Source organism: Crinia signifera, chromosome 8 (assembly GCF_055691185.1).
Source record: "Crinia signifera chromosome 8, ASM5569118v1, whole genome shotgun sequence".
NCBI lineage: Eukaryota > Metazoa > Chordata > Amphibia > Anura > Myobatrachidae > Crinia > Crinia signifera.
The window spans coordinates 1,262,222-1,282,591 of NC_139224.1; the positions used below are offsets into that span (position 1 = coordinate 1,262,222).

Sequence of the window (20,370 nt, forward strand, 5' to 3'; positions counted from 1 at the left end):
CAATCCATAGCGTGCTCTGTCAGCTGCAATACGTGGAGGCAGCCATGTTCTAGGCCAGTGAGCTACTCGCGACAAAACAAACCACCTGAAAAGCTACTAAAATAAGACAAAATCTGCAAAATAACCAAAAAATGTTCTTTACACATTATGCCACATACCGCAAAGCCCCAGACACAATATACCACACACTGCAATGTCCAATATGTTGCATACATACCTCCCAACATTGGAGGCAGAGGAGAAAGGACATTTCCACGCCCGAAATTAGAGGGATCATCTTCTATCGTGGTACTCCTGCAAGGCCACATCCCCCTTTTTCTGCTATGGGGGCATGGTCAGCGCTCTAAGAGCTGTAGCCACATGGGGTGCGGCCAATGAAAATGGGGGTGTGATATATATATATATGTCCTCAATAGTGCCAGATACACATATGATCCCATGGTGCCAGGTATGCCCCCACGGGACCAGGTACGCCCCCACAGCACCAAGTATGCCCTCACAGTGCCAGGTAGTGCCAGGTATGCCCCCACAGTGCCAGAAACAGGTATGCCCCCACGGGACCAGGTACACCCCCACAGCACCAAGTATGCCCCCACAGTGCCAGGTAGTGCCAAGTATGCCCCCACAGTGCCAGAAATAGGTATGCCCCCACAGTGCCAGGTAATGGCAGGTATGCCCCCACGGGACCAGGTACACCCCCACAGCACCAAGTATGCCCCCAGAGTGCCAGAAACAGGTATGCCCCCACGGGACCAGGTATGCCCCCACAGTGCCAGGTAATGGCAGGAATGCCCCCACAGTGCCGGAAACACATATGCCCCCAATGTGCCATAACTTACCAGCAGCAGCACAACTTACCGTTGCTGCTGGGGAGAGGAGAGTCCAGTGCTGGAGTCCGGCACCGCCGCTGCTTCCCTGAGGGGAGGAGAGCACAGCACCTTGTGCATCTCTCCTTCCCCTCAATGCGTCACTGTGACTGGGCTGTAAGCCTCACAGTGACATGAGGGGAGGAGAGCACAGCACCTCGTGCATCTCTCCTTCCCCTCACTGTGTCACTGTGACTGGGCTGTCAGCCTCACAGTGACATGAGGGGAGGAGAGCACAGCACGTTGTGCATCTCTCCTTCCCCTCACTGTGTCACTGTGACTGGGCTGTCAACCTCACAGTGACATGAGGAGAGCACAGCACCTTGTGCATCTCTCCTTCCCCTTACTGTGACTGGGCTGTCAGCCTCACAGTGACATGAGGGGAGGAGAGCACAGCACCTCGTGCATCTCTCCTTCCCCTCACTGTGTCACTGTGACTGGGCTGTCAGCCTCACAGTGACATGAGGGGAGGAGAGCACAGCACCTCGTGCATCTCTCCTTCCCCTCACTGTGTCACTGTGACTGGGCTGTCAGCCTCACAGTGACATGAGGGGAGGAGAGCACAGCACCTCGTGCATCTCTCCTTCCCCTCACTGTGTCACTGTGACTGGGCTGTCAGCCTCACAGTGACATAAGGGGAGGATAGCACAGCACCTTGTGCATCTCTCCTTCCCTTCACTGTGTCACTGTGACTGGGCTGTCAGCCTCACAGTGACATGAGGGGAAGAGAGCACAGCACCTCGTGCATCTATCCTTCCCCTCACTGTCACTGGACTGTCAGCCTCACAGTGACATGAGGGGAGGAGAGCACAGCACCTCGTGCATCTCTCCTTCCCCTCACTGTGTCACTGTGACTGGGCTGTCAGCCTCACAGTGACATGAGGGGAGGAGAGCACAGCACCTCGTGCATCTCTCCTTCCCCTCACTGTGTCACTGTGACTGGACTGTCAACCTCACAGTGACATGAGGGGAGGAGAGCACAGCACCTCGTGCATCTCTCCTTCCCCTCACTGTGTCACTCTGACTGGGCTGTCAGCCTCACAGTGACATGAGGGGAGGAGAGCACAGCACCTCGTGCATCTCTCCTTCCCCTCACTGTGTCACTGTGACTGGGCTGTCAGCCTCACAGTGACATGAGGGGAGGAGAGCACAGCACCTCGTGCATCTCTCCTTCCCCTCACTGTGTCACTGTGACTGGGCTGTCAGCCTCACAGTGACATGAGGGGAGGAGAGCACAGCACCTCGTGCATCTCTCCTTCCCCTCACTGTGTCACTGTGACTGGGCTGTCAGCCTCACAGTGACATGAGGGGAGGAGAGCACAGCACCTCGTGCATCTCTCCTTCCCCTCACTGTGTCACTGTGACTGGGCTGTCAGCCTCACAGTGACATGAGGGGAGGAGAGCACAGCACCTCGTGCATCTCTCCTTCCCCTCACTGTGTCACTGTGACTGGGCTGTCAGCCTCACAGTGACATGAGGGGAGGAGAGCACAGCACCTCGTGCAGCTCTCCTTCCCCTCACTGTGTCACTGTGACTGGGCTGTCAGCCTCACAGTGACATGAGGGGAGGAGAGCACAGCACCTCGTGCATCTCTCCTTCCCCTCACTGTGTCACTGTGACTGGGCTGTCAGCCTCACAGTGACATGAGAGGAGGAGAGCACAGCACCTCGTGCATCTCTCCTTCCCCTCACTGTCACTGGACTGTCAGCCTCACAGTGACATGAGGGGAGGAGAGCACAGCACCTCGTGCATCTCTCCTTCCCCTCACTGTGTCACTGTGACTCGGCTTTCAGCCTCACAGTGACATGAGGGGAGGAGAGCACAGCACCTCGTGCATCTCTCCTTCCCCTCACTGTGTCACTGTGACTGGGCTGTCAGCCTCACAGTGACATGAGAGGAGGAGAGCACAGCACCTCGTGCATCTCTCCTTCCCCTCACTGTCACTGTGACTGGGCTGTCAGCCTCACAGTGACATGAGGGGAGGAGAGCACAGCACCTCGTGCATCTCTCCTTCCCCTCACTGTCACTGTGACTGGACTGTCAGCCTCACAGTGACATGAGGGGAGGAGAGCACAGCACCTCGTGCATCTCTCCTTCCCCTCACTGTGTCACTGTGACTGGGCTGTCAGCCTCACAGTGACATGAGGGGAGGAGAGCACAGCACCTCGTGCATCTCTCCTTCCCCTCACTGCGTCACTGTGACTGGGCTGTCAGCCTCACAGTGACATGAGGGGAGGAGAGCACAGCACCTCGTGCATCTCTCCTTCCCCTCACTGTGTCACTGTGACTGGGCTGTCAGCCTCACAGTGACATGAGGGGAGGAGAGCACAGCACCTTGTGCATCTCTCCTTCCCCTCACTGTGTCACTGTGACTGGGCTGTCAGCCTCACAGTGACATGAGGGGAGGAGAGCACAGCACCTTGTGCATCTCTCCTTCCCCTCACTGCGTCACTGTGACTGGGCTGTCAGCCTCACAGTGACATGAGGGGAGGAGAGCACAGCACCTCGTGCATCTCTCCTTCCCCTCACTGCGTCACTGTGACTGGGCTGTCAGCCTCACAGTGACATGAGGGGAGGAGAGCACAGCACCTCGTGCATCTCTCCTTCCCCTCACTGCGTCACTGTGACTGGGCTGTCAGCCTCACAGTGACATGAGGGGAGGAGAGCACAGCACCTCGTGCATCTCTCCTTCCCCTCACTGGGTCACTGTGACTGGACTGTCAGCCTCACAGTGACATGAGGGGAGGAGAGCACAGCACCTCGTGCATCTCTCCTTCCCCTCACTGTGTCACTCTGACTGGGCTGTCAGCCTCACAGTGACATGAGGGGAGGAGAGCACAGCACCTCGTGCATCTCTCCTTCCCCTCACTGTGTCACTGTGACTGGGCTGTCAGCCTCACAGTGACATGAGGGGAGGAGAGCACAGCACCTCGTGCATCTCTCCTTCCCCTCACTGTGTCACTGTGACTGGGCTGTCAGCCTCACAGTGACATGAGGGGAGGAGAGCACAGCACCTCGTGCATCTCTCCTTCCCCTCACTGTGTCACTGTGACTGGGCTGTCAGCCTCACAGTGACATGAGGGGAGGAGAGCACAGCACCTCGTGCATCTCTCCTTCCCCTCACTGTGTCACTGTGACTGGGCTGTCAGCCTCACAGTGACATGAGAGGAGGAGAGCACAGCACCTCGTGCATCTCTCCTTCCCCTCACTGTCACTGTGACTGGACTGTCAGCCTCACAGTGACATGAGGGGAGGAGAGCACAGCACCTCGTGCATCTCTCCTTCCCCTCACTGGCACTGTGACTGGGCTGTCAGCCTCACAGTGACATGAGGGGAGGAGAGCACAGCACCTCGTGCATCTCTCCTTCCCCTCACTGTCACTGTGACTGGGCTGTCAGCCTCACAGTGACATGAGAGGAGGAGAGCACAGCACCTCGTGCATCTCTCCTTCCCCTCACTGTCACTGTGACTGGACTGTCAGCCTCACAGTGACATGAGGGGAAGGAGAGAAGCGCAATGCGCTCTCCTCCCTTCAGGAGGGAATCAAAGGCAGCAGCGGCGAATGGAGGGATGGGCAGTGGAGGATGGATGGACGGGCAGGTGAGCAAGCGGGCGGCTGCAGAGTGGTCGAGCCATCCGGATCGCTACAGCGACGGTTTGGCCACCACTGCTCTAGGCTGATCCAGAGAGGTCACTGGTTTCTAGTGAACTGAAACAGGTCTTTCATCAATATTATTTTTAGATTGTTTTGTGTCACTCAACCTAGTAAGTAGCACCAATGCAACAGTAAGCTACAATACTGACATCAATTGTGTAATATTTTATTTAGAATGTAAGCTCTCACGAGCAGGGCCCTCTTCCCTCAGGTGCTTTTCCTTCTCTTACACAAACCATCTTTGGTGGCACCAAGTCCTGCGGTTTTCTGCCACGCTGATACTTATGTCAGTGGCATCTGCTAATGCAGCTATGGTTATATACCCTGTCATTGTTTTCTGTAAATCACTGGTTTATACATATACTTTGTAATGGGGCGCTGCAGATCCCTTGTGGTGTCATATCAAAAAAATAATAATATAATATACAAAACAACTATAAAGCCTGTATATGGCTGTGATCATCTCGCCCTGCCAGAAGAGTATACTGTATAAAGAGCTGACTGTTGCATTCATTCTTATGCGGCTTGCTACAGGAGCTAGCAATCAGCCCATGATGCAACAGTGGGTACTTGTGTATTATCATGGCACCCATCGCATCGCATCCCATACCACTAAATAGGGTATGCGATGCGATTTCCGCGTGAAAAATCCCGAATGTACAATTAAATGTCGCATCGCATGCCAGCAAATGGCATGTGATGCAAAGCCATTTTTTAATTGTACAAGCACCCTGATGGGTGCATACAATGTTAAATGCCCCCCCATTGTCAACGTGACCCCCACTATCAACGGCAACCCGAAGCGTGGCGAGCGGCGGCAGTACGCGTCCTCCGACCTTTTCATACCCCCACTATCCACGTCGGCATGGAGTTGATTTTAGATAGTGCACTCCCACATCATCGTCCTTAATTCTCCCACCGATAGAGGTGGCGAGTTTGAAATCCAAGCACGGACTGTAGTGTGGCAGTCTGATCAGATCTATGAATGTACCAGGTTCTTATAGGTAACATTTGTCCGTGGAAGGAACATGACCCAGTGATCACACACCAGGGGGTAAAAATAGGGTGGCCAATTTGGCCCAAAAAACGCCGGGATTTGAATCCCGGGATTGGAGTTTCCAATCCCGGGATTTCGGGATTAGACTGCGCATGCGCAGTCTAATGCCGGGCAGTGTCTGAGTGAGTGCTCAGATTCTGCCCAGCTACTCCCGTCCCGGCAGTGCAGCTCTGCGCAGCGTGACAAGGGGCCTTATGCGAGTTCACTCTTTCTGACAAAATCCTTCTTAGATGGACAAAACCATGTGCACTGCAGGGGGGCAGATGTAACATGTGCAGATAGAAATAGATTTGGTGATTTTTTGGTGATTCTTTGAAGGGTAAATACTGGTTGCTTTATTTTAACACTGCAATATAGATCTCACTTTGAAGTAAAACCCCACCCAAATCTAATTAGATCTGCACAAGTTACATCTGCCCCACCTGCAGTGCACATGGTTTTGTCCATCCAAGAAGGATTTTGTATGAAAGAGTGAACTCGAATAAGGCCCAAGGTCACAGGTCACGCTACGCAGGCCGCACAGCATGCTGCCTGCCCTCCCACCCTGACGGCACCAGTCTTCAACGTGCCCGCCCACCCACTGGCTCCTGGCTTAGCCCGCCCAGCTTCACCGCCCACTCTCCCGGCCGCACCGCACCGTAAGTTGATATGCGGGGTGGCCACGGAGGGTTTTTCTACTAGGGAAGCCAATCCCGGGATCGGGCATTTTTCAACCCCGATTTCCGGGATTGAAAAAATGCCCCGGGATTGGCATCCCTAGGTAAAAATAATGGTGGGTGACCCGGACCTCTCGCCAGTTGGTGAAGGATGGCGCCATGCTACATTACTAGATAACTGTGGCGCGCTGTTCGACCTGGGCGCATAGCGCTAAACTTGTAGCAAATATTTTGTCAAATAAAAACCAGGACGTTTTATGTAACAGCGATAACGTAGAACACAAGCGACGGTGCGTCCAGAGCATAATATAGAAGCCAAGATGCATAAAGTGACAGCCAATCAGCTCCTAACTGTCACGTTACAGGTGGTGCTTGAAAAATGACAGTTATTAGTTAATTGGTTGGTACTTTATCTCTCTCCAAGCCTTCGTACATAGGGGTGTGGATTATTAGATAGACACTCAGTAGATCCACCCCAAAGGTCAACATGCAATAGGTCGACAGGGCCAAAAGGTCAACATGAAAAAGGTAGCTACATGTAAAGATCAACACTGTCGACATGGACCCCCAGTTAGTGTAACGCGTACCGTCGGCATGCGAGCCCGCCCACATTAGTGAAGTCATCGTCGGGCCCGCCCACACTGGTGTCATTGGCGTGCAAGCCCGCCCACATTAGTCAAGTCATCGTTGGGCCCGCCCACATTCGTGAAGTCGTCGGGTGGGGCTGCCCACATTTGTGACATCGTCGGGTGGGGCTGCCCACATTTGTGACGTCAGCGGGCCCGCCCACATTTGTGACATCGTCGGGTTCGGCTGCCCACATTTGTGACGTCAGCGGGCCCGCCCACATTTGTGACATCGTCGGGTTCGGCTGCCCACATTTGTGACGTCAGCGGGCCCGCCCACATTTGTGACATCGTCGGGTTCGGCTGCCCACATTTGTGACGTCAGCGGGCCCGCCCTGCCGCATTCCTCCAGAAAAAGGGTTGTGGATCCGCACAGACTTGGTCATTAATTATGGCATTCATAGACAATCATTAGTTTGACCAATATGAAAGACTACCTGTATGAATTATGTGTAGTCATGGATTGGCGGTGCGCCCAACACATTCAGTATTTGTCACTGAATAGAAGGGGGCAAACGGTAAGACAAATGTGTCTTTTTGGGCGCACTCTTTGTAATATTCAATTAAATGATTTGATTATTCACTTTAAAACATAACTTTTAATGAACTTCTTTGTCTAAAATATATGGGGCAGTTGTAAATTGATAATCAGTCGTTTAATACATTTCAATTTGACTGTCAATCAAATACACACAACACAAAAAACATGACAAAAGACAAACTTACATAGGGTGGTATTCAATGTGAATACCGGCGAGGTGCAGCGAATCCTGTTTAGGATTCGCTGCACATTCGCCACGTTCCGGAGCCTTGCCGGCTCCGGTATTCAACGAGTCAGGAGCTCGCTGCCCCTGACCGGCGAATATGAGCTCCTGCGGCGAACGCCGCAGGGAGCCTGAGGACGGTGGCAGGCAGAGAGATGGAAGTCTCTCTGCCTGCCCCAGAGCGTACGTGGGGGGGAGGTGGGCTCCCCGGGTGCCAGGCAGCACAGGCTGCCCCCCGGGGGTGCCAGCAGGGGACCGGGTATATTCACTACACCCGATCATGCATATGTAACGATCGGGTGCAATGAATATATGAATATCTAATGAGCGGCTCGGCTCCGGCGCTCCCTGCTGGCTGGTCAGTGTAAAAAAAAAAATATATATATATTTTTTTTTTAATTAAATATATATTCATGTGAGCATGCCCCTCCTCAGAATAAAATTCCTGATTTTTTTGACAACAAATGTAAAAAACAAAACACTTTATTTTAAAAGTTCACATTCCACTTCACCATAAAAAGGTAGCGATTGCTACTCGGTGAATCATGGCGAAAAAAAACATGCTTGTTTTATCCTCCATGTTGTAAGTGTAAATCTTTATTAAAGTATAAGTGTTAAACGTTTTGCACTATTTGTTTTATCTTTTACTTACATGTCATGATTGAGAAGGACCTCACTATGGGCCAGATTTTCTAAGCTTCAAAAGTGATAAACAGCCAGCCAATCAGCTCCTACCTGCCATGTCACAGACTGTGTTTGAAAAATGTCAGGCAGGAGCTGATTGGCTGGCTGTTTATCACTCTCCATTTTATCACTTTTGAAGCTTAGAGAATGTGTCCCTATGGCCCTTATTCAGATCTGATTGCAGTACAAATTTGTTCTCAAAATGGGCAAAACCATGTGCACTGCAGGTGGGGCAGATGTAACATGTGCAGAGAGTTACATTTGGGTGGGGTGTGTTGAAACTGAAATCTAAATTGCAGTGTAAAAATAATACAGCCATTATTTACCCTGCACAGAAACAAAATAACTCTCTCTGCGCATGTTACATCTGCCCCACCTGCAGTGAACATGGTTTTGTCCATTTTGAGAACAACTTTGTACTGCGATCAGATCTGATTAAGGGCCTATAAGAGAGCCATTTGTACATCAGGATTTTTTGTTTCATCCAATGGAAGAAAAATTGTGGTGACATTTTATCCTAATTCTTCTCATCCACTGTTGGTGATTTGATATATTTAAGGGAACAACCTAAGCGCTGAACAACAAGTTTTTATTTTCTATTTTACTGCTTTGCTGGGTGTTATTGGATGGCACCTGCTACTGGTATATAAGCGCACCAAGTCACTAAGTCACTTTATTTACACTCCTTCAAGTAACCAGGAAAACTCCCTGAGCGAGTGTTAATATGTGATATACGTTACCAGTAACAGGAGTGTGAGTAACAAACCAAATCAATAAAAAGCATCAGTTCTTCATGTATAAATAAGAAAATCATTTTCAGTGCCACCTCGGACTATTCCAACTTGAAGTTCTGGAGATAACGTTCATAGTTTTCCTCACACCTTGTGATGCAGTCCAGGAAGTAGTCCTTCTCCGCAATGGCTCTGAGGAGGTCCGTCTGCACCAGGCACACGTCGTACAGCTCGGATGTGGGCACTTTCCTGAACCCCTTTTCTAGAAGCACCTGAAGCAGTAGAAACGCATGTCAGCAAGTAATATAGATTCACCACAGAGAATCCGGAACTCATTCGAGTCTCATTACTACTGGCTGTCTGTAATAAGATGGATGCCTCGGGTATTTAGGGATATATGCGCACACGCATTAGCAAAAGCATCTTGCAGCTCTGTGAAGATCAGGCATTGCGTATGTCAGTGTTGGGCCCGCAGACACTAGGAAGTAACACTAACAAACACAACAGTCACATGATTCTGAATACCGCTAGCACACTACACTCTATGCCATATACTGTCCGCCCCGCCAGTTACCCATGGGTAACACAGCCTCTGACATTGTTATTGAGCACATAGATATACTGACAACCCCCCCTTGTAGAAGTCTCCTCATGCAGTCACTGTATAGGAGGCCCAGCGACACTAGGGCTAAGAACGGGTGTGATATATAAGAGGGGACGTGTGCTGGGAGCCAGACTGAGAGCCTTTGTTTCTGTGTTCTAGATCCTTCCCCTCTGGGTGTGATTCGCACCTCGCTTCATTACACGGCTCCGGAACATCCTAATGAACTAGCAGCGCGCAGCATGAGGACATCGGTCCATCTGACTGTATGGCTGTCACCACGGCACGCATGTGACACGGGCAGAGACTGTAGCTATAAATATACAAACTGCTCAGTGGGCAACGGATATAAGGATGGAGGGGAAAGGGGATCTGCAATTACATGATATATTCCCTACTGGATGTTCTATGTAGAATGCGATTCTAGCAGGGACAATACACGCAGAGCAGCAGATAGAAGTGTAGCCTGTCAGGAAGGTATCTGTGTAACAGGGTGACTGTCCTACAGAGAGGAATCATGCTCCATAATCCCACTGACGGACAGTGTAACACTGCAGAGCAGCAGATAGAAGTGTAGCCTGTCAGGAAGGTATCTGTGTAACAGGGTGACTGTCCTACAGACAGGACTCCTGCTCCATCATCCCACTGACGGACAGTGTAACACTGCAGAGCAGCAGATAGAAGTGTAGCCTGTCAGGAAGGTATCTGTGTAACAGGGTGACTGTCCTACAGACAGGACTCCTGCTCCATCATCCCACTGACGGACAGTGTAACACTGCAGAGCAGCAGATAGAAGTGTAGCCTGTCAGGAAGGTATCTGTGTAACAGGGTGACTGTCCTACAGAGAGGACTCCTGCTCCATAATCCCACTGACGGACAGTGTAACACTGCAGAGCAGCAGATAGAAGTGTAGCCTGTCAGGAAGGTATCTGTGTAACAGGGTGACTGTCCTACAGAGAGGACTCCTGCTCCATCATCCCACTGACGGACAGTGTAACACTGCAGAGCAGCAGATAGAAGTGTAGCCTGTCAGGAAGGTATCTGTGTAACAGGGTGACTGTCCTACAGAGAGGACTCCTGCTCCATCATCCCACTGACGGACAGTGTAACACTGCAGAGCAGCAGATAGAAGTGTAGCCTGTCAGGAAGGTATCTGTGTAACAGGGTGACTGTCCTACAGAGAGGACTCCTGCTCCATTATCCCACTGACGGACAGTGTAACACTGCAGAGCAGCAGATAGAAGTGTAGCCTGTCAGGAAGGTATCTGTGTAACAGGGTGACTGTCCTACAGAGAGGACTCCTACTCCATAATCCCACTGACGGACAGTGTAACACTGCAGAGCAGCAGATAGAAGTGTAGCCTGTCAGGAAGGTATCTGTGTAACAGGGTGACTGTCCTACAGACAGGACTCCTGCTCCATAATCCCACTGACGGACAGTGTAACACTGCAGAGCAGCAGATAGAAGTGTAGCCTGTCAGGAAGGTATCTGTGTAACAGGGTGACTGTCCTACAGAGAGGACTCCTGCTCCATCATCCCACTGACGGACAGTGTAACACTGCAGAGCAGCAGATAGAAGTGTAGCCTGTCAGGAAGGTATCTGTGTAACAGGGTGACTGTCCTACAGAGAGGACTCCTGCTCCATCATCCCACTGACGGACAGTGTAACACTGCAGAGCAGCAGATAGAAGTGTAGCCTGTCAGGAAGGTATCTGTGTAACAGGGTGACTGTCCTACAGAGAGGACTCCTGCTCCATCATCCCACTGACGGACAGTGTAACACTGCAGAGCAGCAGATAGAAGTGTAGCCTGTCAGGAAGGTATCTGTGTAACAGGGTGACTGTCCTACAGAGAGGACTCCTGCTCCATCATCCCACTGACGGACAGTGTAACACTGCAGAGCAGCAGATACAAGTGTAGCCTGTCAGGAAGGTATCTGTGTAACAGGGTGACTGTCCTACAGAGAGGACTCCTGCTCCATCATCCCACTGACGGACAGTGTAACACTGCAGAGCAGCAGATAGAAGTGTAGCCTGTCAGGAAGGTATCTGTGTAACAGGGTGACTGTCCTACAGAGAGAGGACTCCTGCTCCATCATCCCACTGATGGACAGTGTAACACTGCAGAGCAGCAGATAGAAGTGTAGCCTGTCAGGAAGGTATCTGTGTAACAGGGTGACTGTCCTACAGAGAGGACTCCTGCTCCATAATCCCACTGACGGACAGTGTAACACTGCAGAGCAGCAGATAGAAGTGTAGCCTGTCAGGAAGGTATCTGTGTAACAGGGTGACTGTCCTACAGAGAGGACTCCTGCTCCATCATCCCACTGACGGACAGTGTAACACTGCAGAGCAGCAGATAGAAGTGTAGCCTGTCAGGAAGGTATCTGTGTAACAGGGTGACTGTCCTACAGAGAGAGGACTCCTGCTCCATCATCCCACTGATGGACAGTGTAACACTGCAGAGCAGCAGATAGAAGTGTAGCCTGTCAGGAAGGTATCTGTGTAACAGGGTGACTGTCCTACAGAGAGGACTCCTGCTCCATAATCCCACTGACGGACAGTGTAACACTGCAGAGCAGCAGATAGAAGTGTAGCCTGTCAGGAAGGTATCTGTGTAACAGGGTGACTGTCCTACAGAGAGGACTCCTGCTCCATAATCCCACTGACGGACAGTGTAACACTGCAGAGCAGCAGATAGAAGTGTAGCCTGTCAGGAAGGTATCTGTGTAACAGGGTGACTGTCCTACAGAGAGGACTCCTGCTCCATAATCCCACTGACGGACAGTGTAACACTGCAGAGCAGCAGATAGAAGTGTAGCCTGTCAGGAAGGTATCTGTGTAACAGGGTGACTGTCCTACAGAGAGGACTCCTACTCCATCATCCCACTGACGGACAGTGTAACACTGCAGAGCAGCAGATAGAAGTGTAGCCTGTCAGGAAGGTATCTGTGTAACAGGGTGACTGTCCTACAGAGAGGACTCCTACTCCGTAATCCCACTGACGGACAGTGTAACACTGCAGAGCAGCAGATAGAAGTGTAGCCTGTCAGGAAGGTATCTGTGTAACAGGGTGACTGTCCTACAGAGAGGACTCCTGCTCCATAATCCCACTGACGGACAGTGTAACACTGCAGAGCAGCAGATAGAAGTGTAGCCTGTCAGGAAGGTATCTGTGTAACAGGGTGACTGTCCTACAGACAGGACTCCTGCTCCATCATCCCACTGACGGACAGTGTAACACTGCAGAGCAGCAGATATAAGTGTAGCCTGTCAGAAAGATATCTGTATAACAGGGTGACTGTCCTACAGACAGGACTCCTGCTCCATAATCCCACTGACGGACAGTGTAACACTGCAGAGCAGCAGATAGAAGTGTAGCCTGTCAGGAAGGTATCTGTGTAACAGGGTGACTGTCCTACAGAGAGGACTCCTGCTCCATAATCCCACTGACGGACAGTGTAACACTGCAGAGCAGCAGATAGAAGTGTAGCCTGTCAGGAAGATATCTGTATAACAGGGTGACTGTCCTACAGAGAGGACTCCTGCTCCATAATCCCACTGACGGACAGTGTAACACTGCAGAGCAGCAGATAGAAGTGTAGCCTGTCAGGAAGGTATCTGTGTAACGGGATGACTGTCCTACAGAGAGGACTCCTGCTCCATAATCCCACTGACGGACAGTGTAACACTGCAGAGCAGCAGATAGAAGTGTAGCCTGTCAGGAAGGTATCTGTGTAACAGGGTGACTGTCCTACAGAGAGGACTCCTGCTCCATCATCCCACTGACGGACAGTGTAACACTGCAGAGCAGCAGATAGAAGTGTAGCCTGTCAGGAAGGTATCTGTGTAACAGGGTGACTGTCCTACAGAGAGGACTCCTGCTCCATAATCCCACTGACGGACAGTGTAACACTGCAGAGCAGCAGATAGAAGTGTAGCCTGTCAGGAAGATATCTGTATAACAGGGTGACTGTCCTACAGAGAGGACTCCTGCTCCATAATCCCACTGACGGACAGTGTAACACTGCAGAGCAGCAGATAGAAGTGTAGCCTGTCAGGAAGGTATCTGTGTAACGGGATGACTGTCCTACAGAGAGGACTCCTGCTCCATAATCCCACTGACGGACAGTGTAACACTGCAGAGCAGCAGATAGAAGTGTAGCCTGTCAGGAAGGTATCTGTGTAACAGGGTGACTGTCCTACAGAGAGGACTCCTGCTCCATCATCCCACTGACGGACAGTGTAACACTGCAGAGCAGCAGATAGAAGTGTAGCCTGTCAGGAAGGTATCTGTGTAACAGGGTGACTGTCCTACAGAGAGGACTCCTGCTCCATCATCCCACTGACGGACAGTGTAACACTGCAGAGCAGCAGATAGAAGTGTAGCCTGTCAGGAAGATATCTGTGTAACAGGGTGACTGTCCTACAGAGAGGACTCCTGCTCCATAATCCCACTGACGGACAGTGTAACACTGCAGAGCAGCAGATAGAAGTGTAGCCTGTCAGGAAGGTATCTGTGTAACAGGGTGACTGTCCTACAGAGAGGACTCCTGCTCCATAATCCCACTGACGGACAGTGTAACACTGCAGAGCAGCAGATAGAAGTGTAGCCTGTCAGGAAGGTATCTGTGTAACAGGGTGACTGTCCTACAGAGAGGACTCCTGCTCCATCATCCCACTGACGGACAGTGTAACACTGCAGAGCAGCAGATAGAAGTGTAGACTGTAAGGAAGGTATCTGTGTAACAGGGTGACTGTCCTACAGAGAGGACTCCTGCTCCATAATCCCACTGACGGACAGTGTAACACTGCAGAGCAGCAGATAGAAGTGTAGCCTGTCAGGAAGGTATTTGTGTAACAGGGTGACTGTCCTACAGACAGGACTCCTGCTCCATAATCCCACTGACGGACAGTGTAACACTGCAGAGCAGCAGATAGAAGTGTAGCCTATCAGGAAGGTATCTGTGTAACAGGGTGACTGTCCTACAGAGAGGACTCCTGCTCCATCATCCCACTGACGGACAGTGTAACGCTGCAGAGCAGCAGATAGAAGTGTAGCCTGTCAGGATGATATCTGTATAACAGGGTGACTGTCCTACAGAGAGGACTCCTGCTCCATAATCCCACTGACGGACAGTGTAACACTGCAGAGCAGCAGATAGAAGTGTAGCCTGTCAGGAAGGTATCTGTGTAACAGGGTGACTGTCCTACAGAGAGGACTCCTGCTCCATAATCCCACTGACGGACAGTGTAACACTGCAGAGCAGCAGATAGAAGTGTAGCCTGTCAGGAAGGTATCTGTGTAACAGGGTGACTGTCCTACAGAGAGGACTCCTGCTCCATAATCCCACTGACGGACAGTGTAACACTGCAGAGCAGCAGATAGAAGTGTAGCCTGTCAGGAAGGTATCTGTGTAACAGGGTGACTGTCCTACAGAGAGGACTCCTGCTCCATCATCCCACTGACGTACAGTGTAACACTGCAGAGCAGCAGATAGAAGTGTAGCCTGTCAGGAAGATATCTGTATAACCGGGTGACTGTCCTACAGAGAGGACTCCTGCTCCATCATCCCACTGACGGACAGTGTAACACTGCAGAGCAGCAGATAGAAGTGTAGCCTGTCAGGAAGGTATCTGTGTAACAGGGTGACTGTCCAACAGAGAGGACTCCTGCTCCATCATCCCACTGACGGACAGTGTAACACTGCAGAGCAGCAGATAGAAGTGTAGCCTGTCAGGAAGGTATCTGTGTAACAGGGTGACTGTCCTACAGAGAGGACTCCTGCTCCCATAATCCCACTGACGGACAGTGTAACACTGCAGAGCAGCAGATAGAAGTGTAGCCTGTCAGGAAGATATCTGTGTAACAGGGAGACTGTCCTACAGAGAGGACTCCTGCTCCATCATCCCACTGACGGACAGTGTAACACTGCAGAGCAGCAGATAGAAGTGTAGCCTGTCAGGAAGATATCTGTGTAACAGGGTGACTGTCCTACAGAGAGGACTCCTGCTCCCTCATCCCACTGACGGACAGTGTAACACTGCAGAGCAGCAGATAGAAGTGTAGCCTGTCAGGAAGGTATCTGTGTAACAGGGTGACTGTCCAACAGAGAGGACTCCTGCTCCATCATCCCACTGACGGACAGTGTAACACTGCAGAGCAGCAGATAGAAGTGTAGCCTGTCAGGAAGGTATCTGTGTAACAGGGTGACTGTCCTACAGAGAGGACTCCTGCTCCCATAATCCCACTGACGGACAGTGTAACACTGCAGAGCAGCAGATAGAAGTGTAGCCTGTCAGGAAGATATCTGTGTAACAGGGAGACTGTCCTACAGAGAGGACTCCTGCTCCATCATCCCACTGACGGACAGTGTAACACTGCAGAGCAGCAGATAGAAGTGTAGCCTGTCAGGAAGATATCTGTGTAACAGGGAGACTGTCCTACAGAGAGGACTCCTGCTCCATAATCCCACTGTTGGACAGTGTAACACTGCAGAGCAGCAGAGAGAAGTGTAGCCTGTCAGGAAGATATCTGTGTAACAGGGTGACTGTCCTACAGAGAGGACTCCTGCTCCATCATCCCACTGACGGACAGTGTAACACTGCAGAGCAGCAGATAGAAGTGTAGCCTGTCAGGAAGGTATCTGTGTAACAGGGTGACTGTCCTACAGACAGGACTCCTGCTCCATCATCCCACTGACGGACAGTGTAACACTGCAGAGCAGCAGATAGAAGTGTAGCCTGTCAGGAAGGTATCTGTGTAACAGGGTGACTGTCCTACAGAGAGGACTCCTGCTCCATCATCCCACTGACGGACAGGGTAACACTGCAGAGCAGCAGATAGAAGTGTAGCCTGTCAGGAAGGTATCTGTGTAACAGGGTGACTGTCCTACAGAGAGGACTCCTGCTCCATCATCCCACTGACGGACAGTGTAACACTGCAGAGCAGCAGATAGAAGTGTAGCCTGTCAGGAAGGTATCTGTGTAACAGGGTGACTGTCCTACAGAGAGGACTCGTGCTCCATCATCCCACTGACGGACAGTGTAACACTGCAGAGCAGCAGATCGAAGTGTAGCCTGTCAGGAAGGTATCTGTGTAACAGGGTGACTGTCCTACAGAGAGGACTCCTGCTCCATCATCCCACTGACGGACAGGGTAACACTGCAGAGCAGCAGATAGAAGTGTAGCCTGTCAGGAAGGTATCTGTGTAACAGGGTGACTGTCCTACAGAGAGGACTCCTGCTCCATCATCCCACTGACGGACAGTGTAACACTGCAGAGCAGCAGATAGAAGTGTAGCCTGTCAGGAAGGTATCTGTGTAACAGGGTGACTGTCCTACAGAGAGGACTCCTGCTCCATCATCCCACTGACGGACAGGGTAACACTGCAGAGCAGCAGATAGAAGTGTAGCCTGTCAGGAAGGTATCTGTGTAACAGGGTGACTGTCCTACAGAGAGGACTCCTGCTCCATCATCCCACTGACGGACAGTGTAACACTGCAGAGCAGCAGATAGAAGTGTAGCCTGTCAGGAAGGTATCTGTGTAACAGGGGGAACGGCCTACAGAGAGGACTCCTGCTCCATAATCCCACTGACGGACAGTGTAACACTGCAGAGCAGCAGATAGAAGTGTAGCCTGTCAGGAAGGTATCTGTGTAACAGGGTGACTGTCCTACAGAGAGGACTCGTGCTCCATCATCCCACTGACGGACAGTGTAACACTGCAGAGCAGCAGATAGAAGTGTAGCCTGTCAGGAAGGTATCTGTGTAACAGGGTGACTGTCCTACAGAGAGGACTCCTGCTCCATAATCCCACTGACGGACAGTGTAACACTGCAGAGCAGCAGATAGAAGTGTAGCCTGTCAGGAAGGTATCTATGTAACAGGGTGACTGTCCTACAGAGAGGACTCCTGCTCCATTATCCCACTGACGGACAGTGTAACACTGCAGAGCAGCAGATAGAAGTGTAGCCTGTCAGGAAGGTATCTGTGTAACAGGGTGACTGTGCTACAGAGAGGACTCCTGCTCCATCATCCAACTGACGGACAGTGTAACACTGCAGAGCAGCAGATAGAAGTGTAGCCTGTCAGGAAGGTATCTGTGTAACAGGGTGACTGTCCTACAGAGAGGACTCCAGCTCCATCATCCCACTGACGGACAGTGTAACGCTGCAGAGCAGCAGATAGAAGTGTAGCCTGTCAGGAAGGTATCTGTGTAACAGGGTGACTGTCCTACAGAGAGGACTCCTGCTCCATCATCCCACTGACGGACAGTGTAACGCTGCAGAGCAGCACATAGAAGTGTAGCCTGTCAGGAAGGTATCTGTGTAACAGGGTGACTGTCCTACAGAGAGGACTCCTGCTAAATAATCCCACTGACGGACAGTGTAACACTGCAGAGCAGCAGATAGAAGTGTAGCCTGTCAGGAAGGTATCTGTGTAACAGGGTGACTGTCCTACAGAGAGGACTCCTGCTCCATAATCCCACTGACGGACAGTGTAACACTGCAGAGCAGCAGATAGAAGTGTAGCCTGTCAGGAAGGTATCTGTGTAACAGGGTGACTGTCCTACAGAGAGGACTCCTGCTCCATAATCCCACTGACGGACAGTGTAACACTGCAGAGCAGCAGATAGAAGTGTAGCCTGTCAGGAAGGTATCTGTGTAACAGGGTGACTGTCCTACAGAGAGGACTCCTGCTCCATAATCCCACTGACGGACAGTGTAACACTGCAGAGCAGCAGATAGAAGTGTAGCCTGTCAGGAAGGTAACTGTGTAACAGGGTGACTGTCCTACAGAGAGGACTCCTGCTCCATAATCCCACTGACGGACAGTGTAACACTGCAGAGCAGCAGATAGAAGTGTAGCCTGTCAGGAAGGTATCTGTGTAACAGGGTGACTGTCCTACAGAGAGGACTCCTGCTCCATCATCCCACTGACGGACAGTGTAACACTGCAGAGCAGCAGATATTAGTGTAGCCTGTCAGGAAGGTATCTGTGTAACAGGGTGACTGTCCTACAGAGAGGACTCCTGCTCCATCATCCCACTGACGGACAGTGTAACACTGCAGAGCAGCAGATAGAAGTGTAGCCTGTCAGGAAGGTATCTGTGTAACAGGGTGACTGTACTACAGAGAGGACTCCTACTCCGTAATCCCACTGACGGACAGTGTAACACTGCAGAGCAGCAGATAGAAGTGTAGCCTGTCAGGAAGGTATCTGTGTAACAGGGTGACTGTGCTACAGAGAGGACTCCTGCTCCATTATCCCACTGACGGACAGTGTAACACTGCAGAGCAGCAGATAGAAGTGTAGCCTGTCATAAAGGTATCTGTGTAACAGGGTGACTGTCCTACAGAGAGGACTCCTGCTCCATAATCCCACTGACGGACAGTGTAACACTGCAGAGCAGCAGATAGAAGTGTAGCCTGTCAGGAAGATATCTGTGTAACAGGGTGACTGTCCTACAGAGATGACTCCTACTCCGTAATCCCACTGACGGACAGTGTAACACTGCAGAGCAGCAGATAGAAGTGTAGCCTGTCAGGAAGGTATCTGTGTAACAGGGTGACTGTCCTACAGAGAGGACTCCTGCTCCATAATCCCACTGACGGACAGTGTAACACTGCAGAGCAGCAGATAGAAGTGTAGCCTGTCAGGAAGGTATCTGTGTAACAGGGTGACTGTCCTACAGAGAGGACTCCTGCTCCATCATCCCACTGACGGACAGTGTAACACTGCAGAGCAGCAGATAGAAGTGTAGCCTGTCAGGAAGGTATCTGTGTAACAGGGTGACTGTCCTACAGACAGGACTCCTACTCCGTAATCCCACTGACGGACAGTGTAACACTGCAGAGCCGCAGATAGAAGTGTAGCCTGTCAGGAAGGTATCTGTATAACTGTGTGACTGTCCTACAGAGAGGACTCCTGCTCCATCATCCCACTGACGGACAGTGTAACACTGCAGAGCAGCAGATAGAAGTGTAGCCTGTCAGGAAGGTATCTGTGTAACAGGGTGACTGTCCTACAGAGAGGACTCCTGCTCCATAATCCCACTGACGGACAGTGTAACGCTGCAGAGCAGCAGATAGAAGTGTAGCCTGTCAGGAAGGTATCTGTGTAACAGGGTGACTGTCCTACAGAGAGGACTCCTGCTCCATCATCCCACTGACGGACAGTGTAACACTGCAGAGCAGCAGATAGAAGTGTAGCCTGTCAGGAAGGTATCTGTGTAACAGGGTGACTGTCCTACAGAGAGGACTTGTGCTCCATCATCCCACTGACGGACAGTGTAACACTGCAGAGCAGCAGATAGAAGTGTAGCCTGTCAGGAAGGTATCTGTATAACAGGGTGACTGTCCTACAGAGAGGACTCCTGCTCCATCATCCCACTGACGGACAGTGTAACACTGCAGAGCAGCAGATAGAAGTGTAGCCTGTCAGGAAGGTATCTGTGTAACAGGGTGACTGTCCTACAGAGAGGACTCCTGCTCCATAATCCCCCTGACGGACAGTGTAACACTGCAGAGCAGCAGATACAAGTGTAGCCTGTCAGGAAGGTATCTGTGTAACAGGGTGACTGTCCTACAGAGAGGACTCCTGCTCCATCATCCCACTGACGGACAGTGTAACACTGCAGAGCAGCAGATAGAAGTGTAGCCTGTCAGGAAGGTATCTGTGTAACAGGGTGACTGTCCTACAGAGAGGACTCCTGCTCCATAATCCC

The 20,370-nt window shown here is 51.3% G+C and overlaps 1 protein-coding gene across 3 annotated transcripts in view; it reads right to left on the minus strand.

The window, feature by feature from the left end:
* Positions 1-8,091: 8,091 nt before the first annotated feature.
* Positions 8,092-20,370, minus strand: part of LOC146025610 (uncharacterized) — a 37,475-nt gene continuing 25,196 nt past the window's right edge. For all 3 annotated transcript variants that reach the window (XM_083155551.1, XM_083155549.1, XM_083155550.1), the window contains exon 6: positions 8,092-9,311. In XM_083155551.1, the coding sequence (XP_083011677.1) occupies positions 9,141-9,311 (171 nt within the window). In that variant the 3' untranslated portion in view covers positions 8,092-9,140. The remainder of the gene's footprint in view (positions 9,312-20,370) is intronic.